At 52.8% G+C, this 16,183-nt stretch overlaps 1 protein-coding gene across 10 annotated transcripts in view; it reads left to right on the top strand.

The window, feature by feature from the left end:
- ppp1r13bb (protein phosphatase 1, regulatory subunit 13Bb) overlaps positions 1-15,929 on the top strand; it is a 65,442-nt gene extending 49,513 nt beyond the window's left edge. For 6 of the 10 annotated variants that reach the window (XM_069193113.1, XM_069193114.1, XM_069193111.1 and 3 more), the window contains 13 exons: positions 1,519-1,693; positions 3,198-3,394; positions 4,184-4,348; positions 4,801-4,993; positions 5,915-6,085; positions 9,103-9,248; positions 9,565-10,030; positions 10,636-11,420; positions 11,716-11,853; positions 12,351-12,484; positions 13,238-13,404; positions 13,582-13,781; positions 14,588-15,929. In XM_069193113.1, the coding sequence (XP_069049214.1) occupies positions 1,519-1,693; positions 3,198-3,394; positions 4,184-4,348; positions 4,801-4,993; positions 5,915-6,085; positions 9,103-9,248; positions 9,565-10,030; positions 10,636-11,420; positions 11,716-11,853; positions 12,351-12,484; positions 13,238-13,404; positions 13,582-13,781; positions 14,588-14,629 (2,979 nt within the window). In that variant the 3' untranslated portion in view covers positions 14,630-15,929. Of the gene's footprint in view, positions 1-246; positions 548-1,518; positions 1,694-3,197; positions 3,395-4,183; positions 4,349-4,800; positions 4,994-5,914; positions 6,086-9,102; positions 9,249-9,564; positions 10,031-10,635; positions 11,421-11,715; positions 11,854-12,350; positions 12,485-13,237; positions 13,405-13,581; positions 13,782-14,587 lie in introns of those variants that run through there. The other 4 variants (XM_069193121.1, XM_069193112.1, XM_069193116.1 and 1 more) reach the window with 4 other exon arrangements.
- Positions 15,930-16,183: the final 254 nt, after the last annotated feature.

Raw genomic sequence — 16,183 nt, 5'->3', positions numbered from 1 at the left:
GGGTGGGGGGCCGCCGATCGTGTCGTGGTGGCAGTGAGGGTGACTACCAGCTAGCATGAGGTCAGCGTGCGAAGGGTGGGGCTGCTCTGGCCCCAGAGTTTGTTTTCCAAGGGAAGTTAAGTCAGGGAGTGCTGGGGTCCGTGGCTTCGGCAACACAACAGGAGGAAGGGAGCCAAGCAGCAGGAAATGAGATACGGGGGAGGGCAGCAGCTGCAGGGAGGGAGGGGTGCGGCCACTGGCCGGACAAGGACATGCAGTCCTGAAGGGAGGTGGACCGGACCCAGAGCCAGACTCTGCTAGAGGTGCCGTCCCCCCCCTGGAGCACCAGTCTGCACCGAGACTGTTCCCGGGAGCATTGTGGAGATGAAAGAAGTCTGAGCTACTACTAAAACCCCTGGAGTATTTTTGCCATCCATTTTTGGGGGGTTCTGCTCCTTTTTTTCCACTTTGGATTCCAGACACGGCTTTGAACCTTTTTATTATTACTAGTTTTCGGGACCGAGGTCAGTAAACGCCAAAGCGTCGGAACAAGTCATATAGGCAGAAGGTAAATTTTTACTTTTTTTAATGCAAAGCAAATGAAAGAAATAACAAGAAATGGCTCTGTAGCTATAGAGTTTAGAGTTTGTAGCCGTAGAGCGTACTTCATATATGAGATTATCAACAGGTTTTTAACGAAGACAATGATAGAGACTTTTGTTTTATCTAGTGTACTGTATGTATAAATTGGTTCTGCTTAGAGCTGGCGGGGCGCCCTGTGGGTATTCCTTTCCCAGTGCTCTGTTCCGAGTGGGGAACCTCCTTCGGCTTCTCCACCTCGTCCGTATGTCCTGTCTAGTGTGGATTTCCTTCCAAGCTTTCATTGACAGGCTGTATAAACGGGAGCACCCCCACTCAGTAAACTGCTCCATACTGGATTTTCCCTTTCCTTGGTTTGGATCTTCACTTTTACCGTGTCCCGAGCTGCTGGTTAAGAATGACAAGTTCTCTTGATGGAAATAAGGTGTGCGAGTGTGCGCGGGCGAGTGTGCGGGCGAGTGTGCGCGGGCGAGTGCGCGCGGGCGAGTGCGCGCGGGCGAGTGCGCGGGCGAGTGCGCGGGCGAGTGCGCGGGCGAGTGCGCGGGCGAGTGTGAGCACTTTTTCCCACAACGTCTCCCCCTGCATCCCCACTTGCAGAATGGTCAGTTTCCGCTCGGTGTGGGAGAGAAGTGTTTTGCCACAGAAAGACTCCAGCTGTTTTTGGGGGGTGGGCTGGGGGGTGCTCCCGCACAGCGGGAAAGCGCGCATTCGCTCACTTCCGCTTTTCCTGGCGATTTCTCGTGGACTTCCTCGGGCCCCGGCTCGAGGCACTGCTGCTGCACTCCTGCCCTTGCAGGGGGGGGCTGACTCGGGGCTGACTCAGCGCTGACTCGCTGCCCGCGCCCAGGCTGCTGAGCGAGGCTCCGTGGGGGGCTGTTTTCTGTGGGGGGCCGAGCCCCGTCCTGACCACCCCCCCTCACTCCGCCTCTCCCCCCCCAGGAGCAGCGGCTGAGGTACCTGAAGCAGCAGGAGCGGCGCCAGCAGCAGGCCGTGTCGGAGAGCGAGAAGCTGCAGAGGCTGAAGGAACGCGTGGACAGCCAGGAGGCCAAGCTCAAGAAGATCAGGGCCATGAGGGGCCAGGTGGACTACAGCAAAGTCATCAATGGCAACCTCTGTATGTTCCCCGCCTCCTCAGCTCACACAGACAGCGCCCCCTAGGCCCCCCAGAGAGACAGTGCAGTCCAGGCTTTGTGTCTCTACCCAGGGGCCTCACAGAGGAAGTGAATCTAGTGCGGGGCTTCGGTTCACAGGCAGCCAGAGTCCAAACAGTGCAACTTCTCCCCTGTAGCATTGAGGACCAGCCCTTGGATTGTCAAGATGATCATTAATTATGTAATGAAGCACTTGTTTATACCAATTAACCTGCTTTGCACGGTTTCGTATTTGACCACCCCTGAATCAATAAGTCAATGTAGCATCTTTTCTCCAGATATTTAACAATTCGTGCTGTAGAAATGAGATATTTCATTCTTTTTTTAATTGCTGTCTTGCATTTGCTGAATTCGCTGTTTAAGTGAATTCATTCTTCTGAATACACTGTTTAAGCATCAGCGTGAAGCACAGCCAGTGGCTGAACCCAACACAGAGCATGCAGAGAGGGCATTGTATGTGGATGCATTTCGGATCACTGCAGTTTCATTTGGATGCGAGCCCTGGCTCTCGAGGTCTGTGCAATGACAGCGAGCCCCTTAGCATATCAGTCTAATTCTGCCGAGCATTGCGAAAGCTGAGGTCAGTGTGTGGACAGGGCGTGCCAGGAGCGACAGTGGAGGTTAGGCCAGTGCTGGGCGCGAGGGGAGAGGGTGTGGAAGGGATACGATGGCGTCCAGATCCGGAGATGCATCCTGCTGATCCTGAGCTGGCAAACATTGGCGACCTGGGAGCTGAGATTAACCAATCTGACTTGACGGGCTCGGCCGCGGAAACGTTATCCGTCACAGATGGGCGAGATTCCCTTGCCGCCTCAAAGGATCGTAAGGCTTTTTAATACCAGCCTTGGAGTGGGGAAGAGTTAGGCCACACGAGCCGTCGCCACCCTCGGCGTCCCGCCCCCACTCTGTGCAGAGACCGAGGAGTGGGAAAACAAAGGAAAGACCTTGGGTTAGACCCATACAAGCTAATCAGTGCTGTCGGCACACGTCGGCCGCTCCGAGTAGACGCTGAAGGGAGGTGCAGATGTGTCTTTGAAGAGGGCGGGGTAGTCAGGCAGGCCTGCTTCACGGTCTCCAAGAGGGGAGCCGACACTCTGGAGGCTTCGCTGACCTGTCCCCAGCCTGTAGGTATGGGCGGGGGCTGGGAGTCTGTGTTCCTGTGTGCTGGATGGATAGATAGATAGATGCCTTCAATAGGGCAGACAAATAATGAGCTTTCAGCCAGGGTGCCGAAGGAGCAAGGGGTTCGGGAAATAATACTGGCGCTATTCCCTGTAGTTCTTTCTCTTGAGACGTTTTTTCCCCCCTGAAACAGCACATTAATCTCGGCGGAGGCACCTCCGCGAGGGACTCCTCCCGGACAGTTGACAGGCTTGGTGCCGCGCCGTGCCGTGCTGTGAAGCTCAGGGAGGGCCTCCCCCTGTCCCCCCCCCCGTCTGACCCCGCCGCTCCTGTGTGTTCCTGCAGCCGCGGAGATCGAGCACATCAACGGCATGTTCCAGGAGAAGCAGCAGGAGCTGCAGTCGGCGGTGCTGAAGGTGGACCAGCTGACCCAGCAGCTGGAGGACCTGCGGCGGGGCAAGCTGAACGGCCTGCAGGCGCTGAGCGGGCAGGTCACCGGCACGGCCGCGCTGGAGCTGCGGAAGCTCTACCAGGAGCTGCAGGTAGAGGGCGCCGCAGGCCTGTGCCGCGTGATAGGAGTGTTGTGTTGGTGCACTGCCATCAATAATAATAATAATTGCTTACACTTATTTAGCGCTTTTCTGGACACTCCACTCAAAGCGCTTTACAGGTAATGGGGATCCCCTCCACCCCCACCAATGTGCAGCTCCACCTGGATGATGCGACGGCAGCCATAGTGCGCCAGAACGCTCCCCACACATCAGCTATCAGTGGGGAGGAGAGCAGAGTAATGAAGCCAATTCATTGGGGAGGGGGATTGTTAGGAGGCCATGATTGATGAAGGCCGATGGGGAAATTTGGCCAGGACGCCGGGGTTACACCCCTACTCTTTTCGAGAAACGCCCTGGGATTTTTAATGACCACAGAGAGTCAGGACCTCGGTTTTACGTCTCATCCGAAGGACGGAGCCTGTTAACAGTATAGTGTCCCCGTCACTATACTGGGGCATTAGGACCCACATGGACCACAGGGTGAGCGCCCCCTGCTGGCCCCACTAACGCCTCTTCCAGCAGCAACCTTAGTTTTTCCCAGGAGGTCTCCCATCCAGGTTCTGACCAAGCTCACACCTGCTGAGCTTCAGTGGGCTGCCAGTTGAGAGTTGCAGGGTGATATGGCTGCTGGGTGATAAGTATGCTGCGATACCTTATTTAACACAGTGCAAGAATGTTTCTGTAGTTCAATCTTTAGAACTCTTGGGCTGTAGCACACAGTGTTACAGTGTTACTTCTGAGACGTGTCAGTAGTGTTAAATACTTTCTCCTCCTCCTCAGATTCGCAACAAGCTGAACCAGGAGCAGAACACCAAGCTGCAGCAGCACAAAGACCTGCTCAACAAGCGCAACATGGAGGTCACGCTGATGGACAAGCGCATCGGGGAGCTGAGGGAGCGCCTGTATAAGAAAAAAGCTGAGGCACGTCAAAAAGAGAACATCCCTGTAAGACCAGCTCATTGAAAGGAACATAAAGCACATGTACACTCGCCGGGCCACTGGGGTTCACAGATACAGGCTGTGGTTTGTGAGCGGAGTCCGGCCTTCTTGCTACGAGCTTCTCCTGAGGCTGTTTTTTTTTTATTTAATTTCCGTTCAGGATGATTTTCAGCCTCCTTCTAAGAAAGTGAGCTCTGCTGGCAGAGCAGCTGCAGCTGATGTGCTCCCGCCGCCCTTGGGGACCCGGGGTGGGGGGGTTTGGAGGTGGCTTACCAGTGCTAATCCAGCTACAACTAAACCTTTGCCACAAGCACCCCGATTGGGCTGAGCCCTGTGGCCAGGCACTGCTCTGTGTGTAGTATCTCTCGGCTCCTTGCGCGGGAATCGTGCTTCTGTGTGGGCCGTCCTTGTGTGTCCACAGCGGCTCGCAGCAACGGTGCCTCTCTCTCCCCCCGCAGCTGAACAGGATCAACGGGACGCCCCCCCCCCAGCCAGCTCAGGGCAGCTCGGGGCGCGTGGCCGCTGTGGGGCCCTACATCCAGGTGCCGGCCCCTGGCAGGCAGGAGGGCAGCTACGCCATTCCCGCCGATCCGCTGAAGCCCCAGTCCCTCACGGTGTCGGCCACCGCCACCCACGCCAGGTCCAAATCAGGTCAGTGCAGCGCGGTTTTCCGCTGTGGGAAGCAAGCATATTGGTGTGTCCGTCCTGGTCCGGAAGGCTTTTCCCCTTTCAGTAGCAGGTAGATTACCGACGCCCGCTGTCCCTCATCTCACTGGGAAGACAGTGCAGGTGGGTCATTGGTGACGCTGATCAAGCTGCTGAGACAGTATCCTGCTGAGCCCCCTCTCCACACGCCTTGCTGCGTAAGCTAGGTTTAGAGACGTGTCCCCCTGCCCAGCCCTGCTGCTCGTCTCGGCCTTGTAGCACTGCACGTGCTGGTGGGTGTCTAAAGCCATTTCATCCCCTTCAATTCACAAACTGCAGCCGTAACACTGGTGGACCCTGCCTCTTTCTTCATCAAAGAAGCCTTCTTCAAAGCTATGAATGCAGGTTGGTCTGGTAGAGATACTGAGGCTGAGGAGAGTTGTTGCAGCACCGCTTTCCTACATAAGAGTACCTAGTTCAATATTTGAAGTGGGCAACAATGCAGTAGCTGTGTTAATGGGTTTTTGACGCTGTTTTTCCATGAATTGCTCTGGGACTGTTGCAGGCAGGGAGGGATTCCAGATCGGCACGGCATGCAGCTCGAAAAGGCAGCGGTCTCAGGACAGGCCAGAGTATGCCGCGCTCACGCCTCGCAGCGGGAGGCGTTTTTTACTGCCCTCGCCAGCCCCATCTCCGTCTCTTCCTGCCTCTTCGGCCGCAATATGCTTGCCGTGTTCGATGTGTTTTAATTTTTTTTCTCTCTCTCTCTCTCTCAGTATCCTCCTGCAGTCTGTTGACATTGTATTCTCTTGTCTTTCCCTCCTCTTCTCCTTCCCCCTCTTTTTTTTTCCCCCCCGTCTGTTCTGTTCCTCTCCCGTCTGTCCTGCCACTGGGGTGCGGGGCGGCTGGCTTTGGGGTGGCCTGCAGAGACAGATGGGCGCGGTGTGAGAAAGTCTGCCGGCCCCTGGAAGGTCTCTGATTTAGACATCATAGTGGATCCCGTGTTGCCATCGCCTACTGCTGCTCTGCAGTCTCCCGATCTCAGACACGGGCACTTGGCGTCCCCTCTGCCTGACAGTGTGTCCTGTGATCCCGCAGGTGCTGATCTCAGTATGGAGCACTGAGCCTTATCGTGTGTGCGCACAGTCCCATCCCCGCACAGCCCGTCCGTGTGTGTGTGCACGTGCACTAAGGGACAAGCCACAGGAGCAATCTCAGACTTTGAGTTGGAACTGTGACTTGATCCTTAGATGACTGGGTTAGTGTAGGAAAAGCAGACTTCTGTATTGAAATGGGGGTGTGTGTGAATATAATCTTTTTGAGATTTTTATGCATGCATTATGCAAAAAAAACCTCTGGCAGTTAACTTGACATGCCCGGTATTTTCAGAAGCTCAAGTAAGACGTTAAGAACTGCAGTTCCTTTCTGAGTTTAGACGTTGCTCTCTCAGTGTTTTGAGTAAATACACACCTTCTGCTTATCACTGCCATCACAGAATGTGTGAGGGCCTGCTGGTACCCTGACCGATAACTTTCACTAAGGGTGAAACAGCTTATGTGGAGTTATTGTTAGGTATGAAAGGCGGTTTTATGAGGGCAATCCTGGCTCTGTATAACCGCCATGGTTTTGAGTGAGCAGTGAAAAGTAACGTGTGCATCTTCTGAGCTGCTGCACTGTTAGTGAGTAGAACAGGACAGGGCACAGACAGGGCAGACAGCCTTTTGTCAAAAGTTACTACAAGCAGAAGAGCATTAATGGCTATCTGCTCCAGACTGTCTGAGCTAATAAACTCAGCACAGTTTCCAGGATCCAGCGCCTGGTGTTAGTTATGTGAAGAGTACCTGAAATGGATCAATGGCGTGCAGTGGGTGTCCTGTGTGTGGTGTGTGTGTGTGTGTGATGCCGAGCTGTCTGGGAGTGCAGCAGGACAGTGTGTGGTGGTGCTGTGCTCTCCTCTCTCTCCACCCCCTCCGTCACACAGATAAGGTTCACTGTGCTCTCATACCTGCTGTGTCAACTGATCTCTGCATCAGTCAAATTTACCCCTTCAGTAAATTTGAAGTTTGACTGCAGTTTTTTTTTTAACACTGATTGATTTTTGTCTTTTGATCGTCCAGTATTGGAAGTAAATGTGAAACGTTACTGAAGTCAGCTTCCACATTAACACAGATCATGTGTATCCTATGTAGTACTTCTCTTTGTGTAGAAATGTTGGGGGGAAAAAAATCAGCTTTTTGTTGTAAGCTAGTGTTCCTTCAAAGAAAGAATGCCCGTGTTCCTTTAGCCCACCATGTTTGACACTGATGTGTGTGGGTTAAGCAGACATGGGGTGTGAGCTGAAGGGCAGCTCTCACCTGTGTGGGGACTGGTTGATTAAAATCAAGCACCATTGTGACTGCTCCTTCAATGCACCTGTGGACACTTAAACACTACCAGCATTGCTGTGGCTGTTCCAGATCCCACCTTGATTAATCACTTTGTTTTTCGACTTGTCAGTTCCTGTGTCCTATTTAAAATACAGGTGTAAAACACTGCGGTAGCTCTCATTAGAAGCCACAGAAATATCTTTATTTTCCCACTATGGATGAGAGTCTTGCACTAAACAGCCAACTGACAGAGCCCAAGGGGGAAAACTACTGAGGGCGATTTGGATTTGGCCACCAGCATTTTAGTGGGAGTTATCCTGAATATACAGGGAGGTTCAATAGCAGCAATGCAGTTGTCATCCTGCTGCCCCGAGCATAGCAGACGGGGATATTGGGACTGTTTGACACGACATCCCCTTGAGTATGCTTATATTTTTATCAGGCCGAGAACTTCAAATGGATCATTAAGTAATTTAATTAACATATCCAGGATTCTAAACTCTAAAAGCAGTTAAGAAATGTTAACACAAAAAGTTTTAGAATTATCACACCATGAAGTGAAATGAAATGTTCTGGAAATGGCTCATTTTTACAAGCCTTTGGTAACGCATTATCACTTATTACTTGTAGATGAAAATAATCAGTGTTGTATAAGAAGGATGGAAAATCCCGTTACTTCTTGCTCACTTCAGACTTATGAAGTCCTTGGTTGTGTTTCATTTTTATGAATGCCGCCTATGCTAAGTGTCATACCGTTTTTAAAATCTTACTACTAATTTTTTTTTTGTGAACAAGCAATTGCTTACAAGTAAAAGCCTCTTAGACTTCTAAATCCAATTAAAAAGTGTACAGCCACCAGGAATAGAAAATCCTTCCAGTGCCGTCTATGTGCTGCGTCTGCGATGCAGCACTGACACAACCACTCCCTCTCAGACGGAGGTCTGCTCTTCTTGTAGTTTACCTTCCTTCCCATAATTGTCTGGAAACCCCTGCGGCTCTTGCTCTGTCCTGTCCAAATAAATTAGGCTTCATTCTGCTTGGGAAAAGCAGAGCAGTTGTGTGTGTTTTTAGGAGCACAGTGCTGCCTGTTTGTTGTTTTATTGATGCAATCACTTGCCATTTGTTCCTTTCTTTGGACATGCTCAGAGCTGACTGAATATTGCTGCCTAGTGTTATTTGCTTCATACTGTCTGGTTTCATCACATTTCTGTCTGCGAAGGCGTCTTTTTAAATTAAAACGCAGGTTATTGCATTTTAGCAGCAATCTGCCTTCCTTGTCCCAGCTCATACCCTGTCGTTTCCTGCTCCTCCGGGAGCCTGTATCTGCGCCTCTTTATTTACTGTCCTCGGATAAGACGCCGCCCGTTTTGGGGCTCCTGTACGCACTGCTGCACGGCGAAGTCGATGTGATGTGCCCCCGAGTCCTCTGTGTTTCAACAAGGGGCGGGGAGGGGAATCGTCACGCATGGCCTTGGATCTCGGATGTTGAGGGGGGGGGCGGGGCTGTGCAGAATTTAGCGACCCAAAGAGGAAGATGGCTTGTCCTGGGCCCGGTCTTGTGCGAAGCACGCTGAAGGAGAATGAGAGAGTTAGCTGTCAGGGAGAATGACAGAGAATTCAGCGATAGAGAATCGCCTAACAAACAAGTGGAGGGCAGGCGCAGCCTGTGGTGGATTTTGTCTCCATGCAGGGAGACCGTCCTGCTCCGTGTCCTCTCCCCCTCTCACGCTCTCTGTCTCACTCCTCCAGCTAATGATGCCACGTGGCCCACCCTCACCAAGCAGGCGTCCTCTTCGCTGAAGCCGCCCAGTATGGACTGGAAGGAATCCAACATGGACACAGCTGCCAAGCCGGGGAGCGCGCAGCCCGGCACCCCCACTTCTGCCCCAGACAAGGTGGGCTCTCTCAGTTCATCCCCAGACTCCCGAGTAATTCGCTCGGCCGGTTTTGCCAATAGGGCTGCGGCGACAGAAAAATCCGGAGCCGTCGTTTTCCTCTGTACCTGCGGGAATGACGGATGATGGCATTCGTGCCAGGGCCTGGCGGCCTTTCTAAACCAAAAACGACTCCGGCCTGAGGTTATAGCTTTTCACAACAGTACGCGTGACGAATATATGCCTTCATCTAGGTCTTGCAAGGGTGATGCTTACTTATACGCGTTACCTTGCTTACAGCTAAAGGCTCTCTTCGTGTTCCTCTGCCTGACTTTAGGGCTCTGACCCCTGCAAGGCCGCCCCGCCTGTGCCCGCCCTGTCCAAACCGCCGCCCCCGAGCTATGGCACCTACCCCAGCCCGGTGCTGCTGCCCGCGGGCTCCTCCAGCTCCCTGGAGCGCCGGAAGGACGGCAGCCTGCCCAGAGCCGGTGCCAGCTCCGCCGCCTGGCAGAGACCCGCGGCCCCGCCGGGCTCCTCCCAGCAGATCCAGCAGCGCATCTCCGTGCCCCCCAGCCCCACCTTCCAGCCCGCCGGCTCGCCGCTCTTCCCCCCCGGAGAGGCGCGGCCCGACCCGCCGCTGGCCGTGGCGGTGCGCCCCTTCATCCCCGACAAGGGCTCGCGGCCGCAGTCGCCCCGCAAGGGGCCCCCCACCGTCAACTCCAGCTCCATCTACTACATGTACCTGCAGCAGGCCGTGCCGCCCAAGACCTACCAGCCCAACAGCAAGTCCGCCGTCAAAGCAGGTACGTCTCCGCACCGCTGGGGGCACCGTGCGGCCTGCCCTTTCCTGACCGCGGGCTAGGGGCCGCGTGGGTAGAAACCTGATCCTGGCCCTGGCAGGGGTATAGAGGTGCCAACATGGCGTCAGCTAGCTTGCGCTACTCTCCAGTTAAAGTAGGCTCTTAATTGTTTGTTTTTTTTAGATGCTAACTGTTTCTTCTGGAAGGGAAAGCAGGTTATTTTTAGTTAGAAGGCAGGCCAGTTAATCCCAGTATTCCTGCACTGTTCCCTTCCCTTTCTGGCTCAAACCTGCCAGGCAGCCTCTGTTAGGGGTATGGGTAAGCGCTGCAAGCAGTTTTTTATATTAATGGTTCCGTTTCACATTTTAATTTAATTTCTTCAAAATATTTGCCTTTCTGAGCATTCGGAGACACCACGATTTTGTGCACTAACAGGTCTGCATAGGTTCCACACCCAGGTCACCCGCTGCTGCTATTTGTGCAGACACGAACGCCTTGCGCTCCACCCCTGCCGCACACACTGGCCCTAGCTGTCCCCGTGTGCACAGACTCTGCCTGTAGCGTCCCCGCCTCCTGCTCACGTGCGTCTCCTGTTCCTCTCCCTGCAGTGTACGGGAAACCAGTGCTGCACTCGGGCTCGGCCTCCTCCTCCCCGCTGCTGTTCCTGCAGGGGGCGCCGTGCCCGGGCGGCCAGCAGGGGAGCGAGGAGGGGGAGCCGGAGGGCCAGCCCGCGGGGCCCCGGGAGGGCCCCCCCAGCGTGGACAACATCCCGCGGCCGCTGAGCCCCACCAAGCTGACGCCCATGGTGTACTCCCCGCTGCGCTACCAGAGCGACGCCGAGCTGGAGGCCCTGCGCAAGCGGCTGGCCAACGCGCCGCGCCCGCTGAAGAAGCGCAGCTCCATCACGGAGCCCGAGGGCCCCAGCGGCCCCAACATCCAGAAGCTGCTGTACCAGCGTTTCAACACGCTGGCGGGGGGCATGGAGAGCGCGGGCGGGGGGGGCACGCCCTTCTACCAGCCCGCGCCCCCCCCGGACTACATGGGCGGGGTCCTGGCCGACGTCGACAACGGCAACACCGCCAACGCCAACCTCCCCGAGCCGCCCGCCCTCTCCCCGGCTCCGCCTCCCGAGCCGCCGCGCCCCGCCGCCGAGCGGCCCCCCTCCCCCCCGCCCTCTTCCGACGCCAATGACAACCAGCTGCCCCCCCCGCCCACGGAGGAGCTGACGCCCGGCCAGCCCGTGGCCCCGCCCCAGACCACGGAGGACAGCAACAACAATCCCGCGGCCCCCCCGCGGCCCGCCGACACCTTGCCCAGCCCGATCCCCGAGGCCAGCAGCCCCGAGGAGGCCGGGACGCCACCCCAGCCCTCCGCCTCCGCGGCCCAGCCTGCGGTGAGCCTGCGTGTCTGCGGTGTGCCCGTCTGTATCTGCACGTCTGACTGAGATCCAGTTCCGTTTGCAGTGAGAATTTTGCACGTCTTTTGGTTTTAATGGCCTGAGAAAATTGCCAGCTGATCTGACGGTCTGATTTGTCTCATCATCCTTACTTCCTGGGTTCCTGAGAAGAAGGCTAGAGCTGTCTGAGATTCCAAGCCACTGTTGCTGCTCGTGGCGCGGCATTGCTAATCGTTTTCCAATCTGAAGGCAAGCATCAGCCTCAACCTCTCCCTTCCTCCTCGCTCTGCAGGTGAAACGCACCAACCTGAAGAAGCCCAACTCGGAGAGAACCGGCCACGGGCTCCGTGTCAAGTTCAACCCGCTGGCTCTCCTGCTGGACGCCTCCCTGGAGGGGGAGTTTGACCTGGTGCAGAGGATCATCTACGAGGTACAGCCCTGCGGGCAGAGCCGTGCCAGGTGGAGGGCAGCCTCTCGTGCCCGGTCACTCTGGTCCGGCTTATGTTATGTTTTGAGTTAACCTGATTTCCGTGTTTCTTTCTTTTACTTGTAACTTCTTGTCTCTGAAGTTGGAAAATGTTAAACCTCGTCTGTTTAACCATAGACAAATCAAACTCCGGTGTTATTGTAGCAGAGCAGTGCTCTTGCTGTAAGGTGGTTGTAGTCACTGTACTGTACTGCACACCGCGTATGAGTACAGTAAATGAGCTCTGCATGAAGAGGCACAGAGGACAGAGGAGCTCTTTCCTGTCCTTTTTTCCCTCTGAGGTGAAAAACAGGACTTTTTTAAGCAGCAAATAAAGGGGGAAAAATTGAGCAGGAATAAAAAGGAGAAGCAGTCCTGCTGATTCTCTCTTTTCCCCGGGGGTCTGGGTGTGACATGAAGGCCTGATCCCCTGGTCTAACCCCCGGTCGCTGTCATCCCAGGTGGAGAACCCCAGCACCCCCAACGACGAGGGCATCACGCCTCTGCACAACGCCGTGTGCGCCGGGCACCACCACATCGTCAAGTTCCTCCTCGACTTCGGCGTCAACGTCAACGCGGCCGACAGCGATGGCTGGTGAGAGCCCTGCAGAGGATTGCTTGACCTCGTATAGGAACCCGCCTTGAAGTCTTGCATTGTACTCTGTACTTGGAGTTAATTGCAGTCTTAAATTGTCCCCCTGGAGATGAATAACATATTTTGAATGGAGTACCCTTTTAGGTTAAAAGTACTTAATAAAAAACGGTCTTAACTGTATAAAGTTCACATTAACAATAACAACCATCAAAACCAAGAGCAATTTAAAAAGAAAAAAATAAGAACATCGAAAACTGAAAATGAGAAGTCTCATTCTCTGTCAGACGTGCTCTTCTTATTAGATAATGTCAGATTGGAAATCAGTTTCTTTGATTCTCAATACTGCACCCCTGTCTTAATATAACCTGCGTTTGTTTTAAAATCACCAGGAGAATGAAATCATTACAATTCCAGTATTCTCCGTTTGCAGATGTTTATTTCCACTTTGACTGAGAGTATTGGCACACAATACAACTCTTGTCTTGACAGAGCAAGTCTCACTTACTGTCAGCCCGTCTGAAGGGCCCCCTCACGTTCGTGACCTGTATGCTGTGAGTTACCCACACAGCTATCTTTTAACCATGGACTGGTGCATTGTGCAGGGCCAGACACAGATGCTTAGAAGGTTAGGACTTTGTCACAGACGTCGATGGGAAAGCCAGCAATTCCACTTCGTATTTACACGTGCTCATTTTAATGTGGCTGTGCAAGGGCTGGGTGATGGCATTGTAACACGAGTGCTGTCTCGCCCAGGACGCCCCTGCACTGCGCGGCCTCCTGTAACAGCGTTCACCTCTGCAAGCTGCTGGTGGAGTCGGGCGCTGCCATCTTCGCCACCACCATCAGCGACGTGGAGACCGCCGCCGACAAGTGCGAGGAGATGGAGGAGGGCTATATCCAGTGCTCCCAGTTCCTCTATGGTGAGTCTAACTGGGGAGTGGACAGACAGCGGGGCAGACGGAGGCGAGCGGGGGGGCTTGAGCAGCTGGTCAGATGGACGCCCGGCCTCTGTTGCTGCACAAAACTTCCTTGGTCTCGCCCCCTCTCTCGCTCGGGGTTAACTGGCGTCGCTCTGCCTCTCTCTCTCTCTCTCTCAGGGGTCCAGGAGAAGCTGGGCGTGATGAATAAGGGCACCGTGTACGCCCTGTGGGATTACGAGGCCCAGAACAGTGATGAGCTCTCCTTCCGCGAAGGCGACGCCGTCACCATCCTGCGGCGGAAAGACGACAGCGAGACCGCGTGGTGGTGGGGCCGGCTCAACGACAAAGAGGGCTACGTGCCCCGCAACCTGCTCGGGGTGAGCGCTGCCGCGCCCAGCAGCCAGCAGGGCGCACTCTCTCGCTCTTTTAAGGATTAGATAGTGAACAGTGGTTGCACTCATTTTCACAACAACCTTGCACGTCTACCGACTCCACTCGGCAGGGGTGTGATCTGGTCAGTTTATCCAGGTGTGTATGTGGTTATGTGGTACATACATGCACATGTAGGACTGAGACCCCTGGAGGAGCTGCCTCTGCGGTTGCCTCTTTTCCTTGGCAGTAAAACTGGGTCAAGGTTTTGTTCTGTAACCAAGAAGATCTACAGGTAAGAAAAGTGACATTTTCCTGTTTAATGCTAATGCACACCAGGAGAATGAACTCATTTCAGTTCCAGCATTCTGTTTGCAGATATTTAATTTGCCTTTTGTTATGTGCCTCAATTAAGGATCACAATAAAGAGTATCCCTGTAAAGTACATTAATAGTGTAACTCCTTCAGTCTTACATGATCTGGACGCACTCTCACTACATAGCACTTACACAAATCTGTTGAAAAGCCTGTGGCTGAAAGACATACAAGTGAAATTAATACTTTAAAAGGATACAGACTTGCAGTGATAACAGCTAGAGGGCCTAACCATATCCATTACCGCTTTTAAGAGTTCACTTTGGGAAAGTCAAGCTTAAGGGCAATGCAGTCTCCCTTACAAAAACACATTAAGGAGTACGATTTCCTCACTTTATACCTGGCTGGACACTGGCCCCTGCTGTTGGGTGGGGGAAATGGCAGCTTAAAGTCCTGCAGCTCTCATTTGTCATGTCCTTTTTTTTCCTGTTTTTTGCAGCTCTATCCCAGAATAAAGCCAAGACAGCGTTCCCTAGCGTAACACCCGCGTGGGCATCACTTGCACCCGTCCTGGGGATTAACTGGACCTGGAGAGGGACACCCCGAAGTCGCCCCCAGACAGAGCGGGAGAAGAGGTGTGCAAAGGGGCTGCCATCTCCTGTCAAAGTGGTGCTTTTCTCCTGACCGCTGGGGGCCGTCTTTAAAAACGAACTGTCCCCTCACAGCCGCTGGTGGCCACACTGGGAGTCGTCCTCAACACTGAAGAGAACAATCTCTTTTTGAAGCGTACTGGATAGAGAAGCTCTTCAGGAAGGATGGGATAAGGGTTTTAACTTCCTCTCCATCTGCTCAGTGTTTTGTGTCCAGCTTTTTTTTTTTCTTTTTTTAAGACTGAGATTCATTCTTTAAGCTAAGGTTTTTTTTTTAAAAACTGGCCAGTCTCGTATAGGAACACGGATACTGACCCCAGTTTGTTTTTTTGGCAGAGTGGGGCTGTGAATCGGATGTTTTTAGGGAGTCAAAGGTGAAGTGTGCGATAAAGGGGAGTGTCTGCAAGCAGGATAGAGAGAACGAGTGAAGGTTTTACTGACACGGTTAGCTGGGAAGTGTGGTTAAAGAAACAAGCTGCTTTAATTACAATTAATCTTATGTAGCCCTTTGGCTACGCAAAGAGTTGAAGAAAAACTGACTAGATAGACCTGAGGGAAGTTGATGAATTGAAAGAATGGGGTTTCAAATGAAGAAGAACAGTGCAGGTGATTAAATGTGAAGGGAAGTGTGTGTGTGTGGCAGTTGTATGTCTTTATTTATTTGGTAGGAGCATGTCTTCGAAGAGACCTTGAGAGGCGTCTGTGAAGCGGAAGTTGTGAGCAAGTGGAATGTCTGGTGAAGGCCAGTCTCTGTGTTCCTCATGTAGGCCATGGCCGGAGGTGAATGCAATAACGAACTTCAGCTTCGTTAGCTGAACACAGCACTAAGAACTGCAAAATCGAAATGCTTTTATATAAGAGACTTTCATGGATATTTTCCATAGGAGTTAGATGTTATTTTCCATAAACAACAGAATTTGTTACATAACATCCTCTGACTTGCTTTTTCATGTTTTACGGTCTTGTCATTTTTTTACCCATCCAAAGCAGTGCTGTAAAGAGCTTAACCACTAAGTATTCCTGTAAATACTGTGGTGAGAATAGATGATGTTTGACTATTATCTGCTGTATGAAAATGTAACTGAACTGCAGTTTCTGTATAGCTGTATACACAAGTAGTGTAAGTACAGATACACTACTTACACAACCTGTTATGTAAATGTGCACAATAAAATACTGCTGTGGCATGAAGACTATACCTGTATGTGTCTGTATGGAGGAAAAATGTTCTCTATTCTGCACATCAACACAAACTTGTAAGGATAATCCCCAACAGAAGACAGACAAACTCTTGCAAAGAAAAAAGGAACCCAATTCAAAAACACCTTCAAAATAAAGTAGAGAATGTAAAAGTCATTTTTTTAGTACTGCTCAATAGCTGCACTGAAATATCATTTATCAGAAGTCTGTGAGGAGACAACTTGATTTGTGTAGTTTTAAAAGGT

Source organism: Lepisosteus oculatus, chromosome 8 (assembly GCF_040954835.1).
Source record: "Lepisosteus oculatus isolate fLepOcu1 chromosome 8, fLepOcu1.hap2, whole genome shotgun sequence".
Taxonomy (NCBI): Eukaryota; Metazoa; Chordata; class Actinopteri; order Semionotiformes; family Lepisosteidae; genus Lepisosteus; species Lepisosteus oculatus.
Note: the sequence above shows the minus strand (reverse complement) of the source record. Positions and strands in the feature narration are given on the sequence as shown.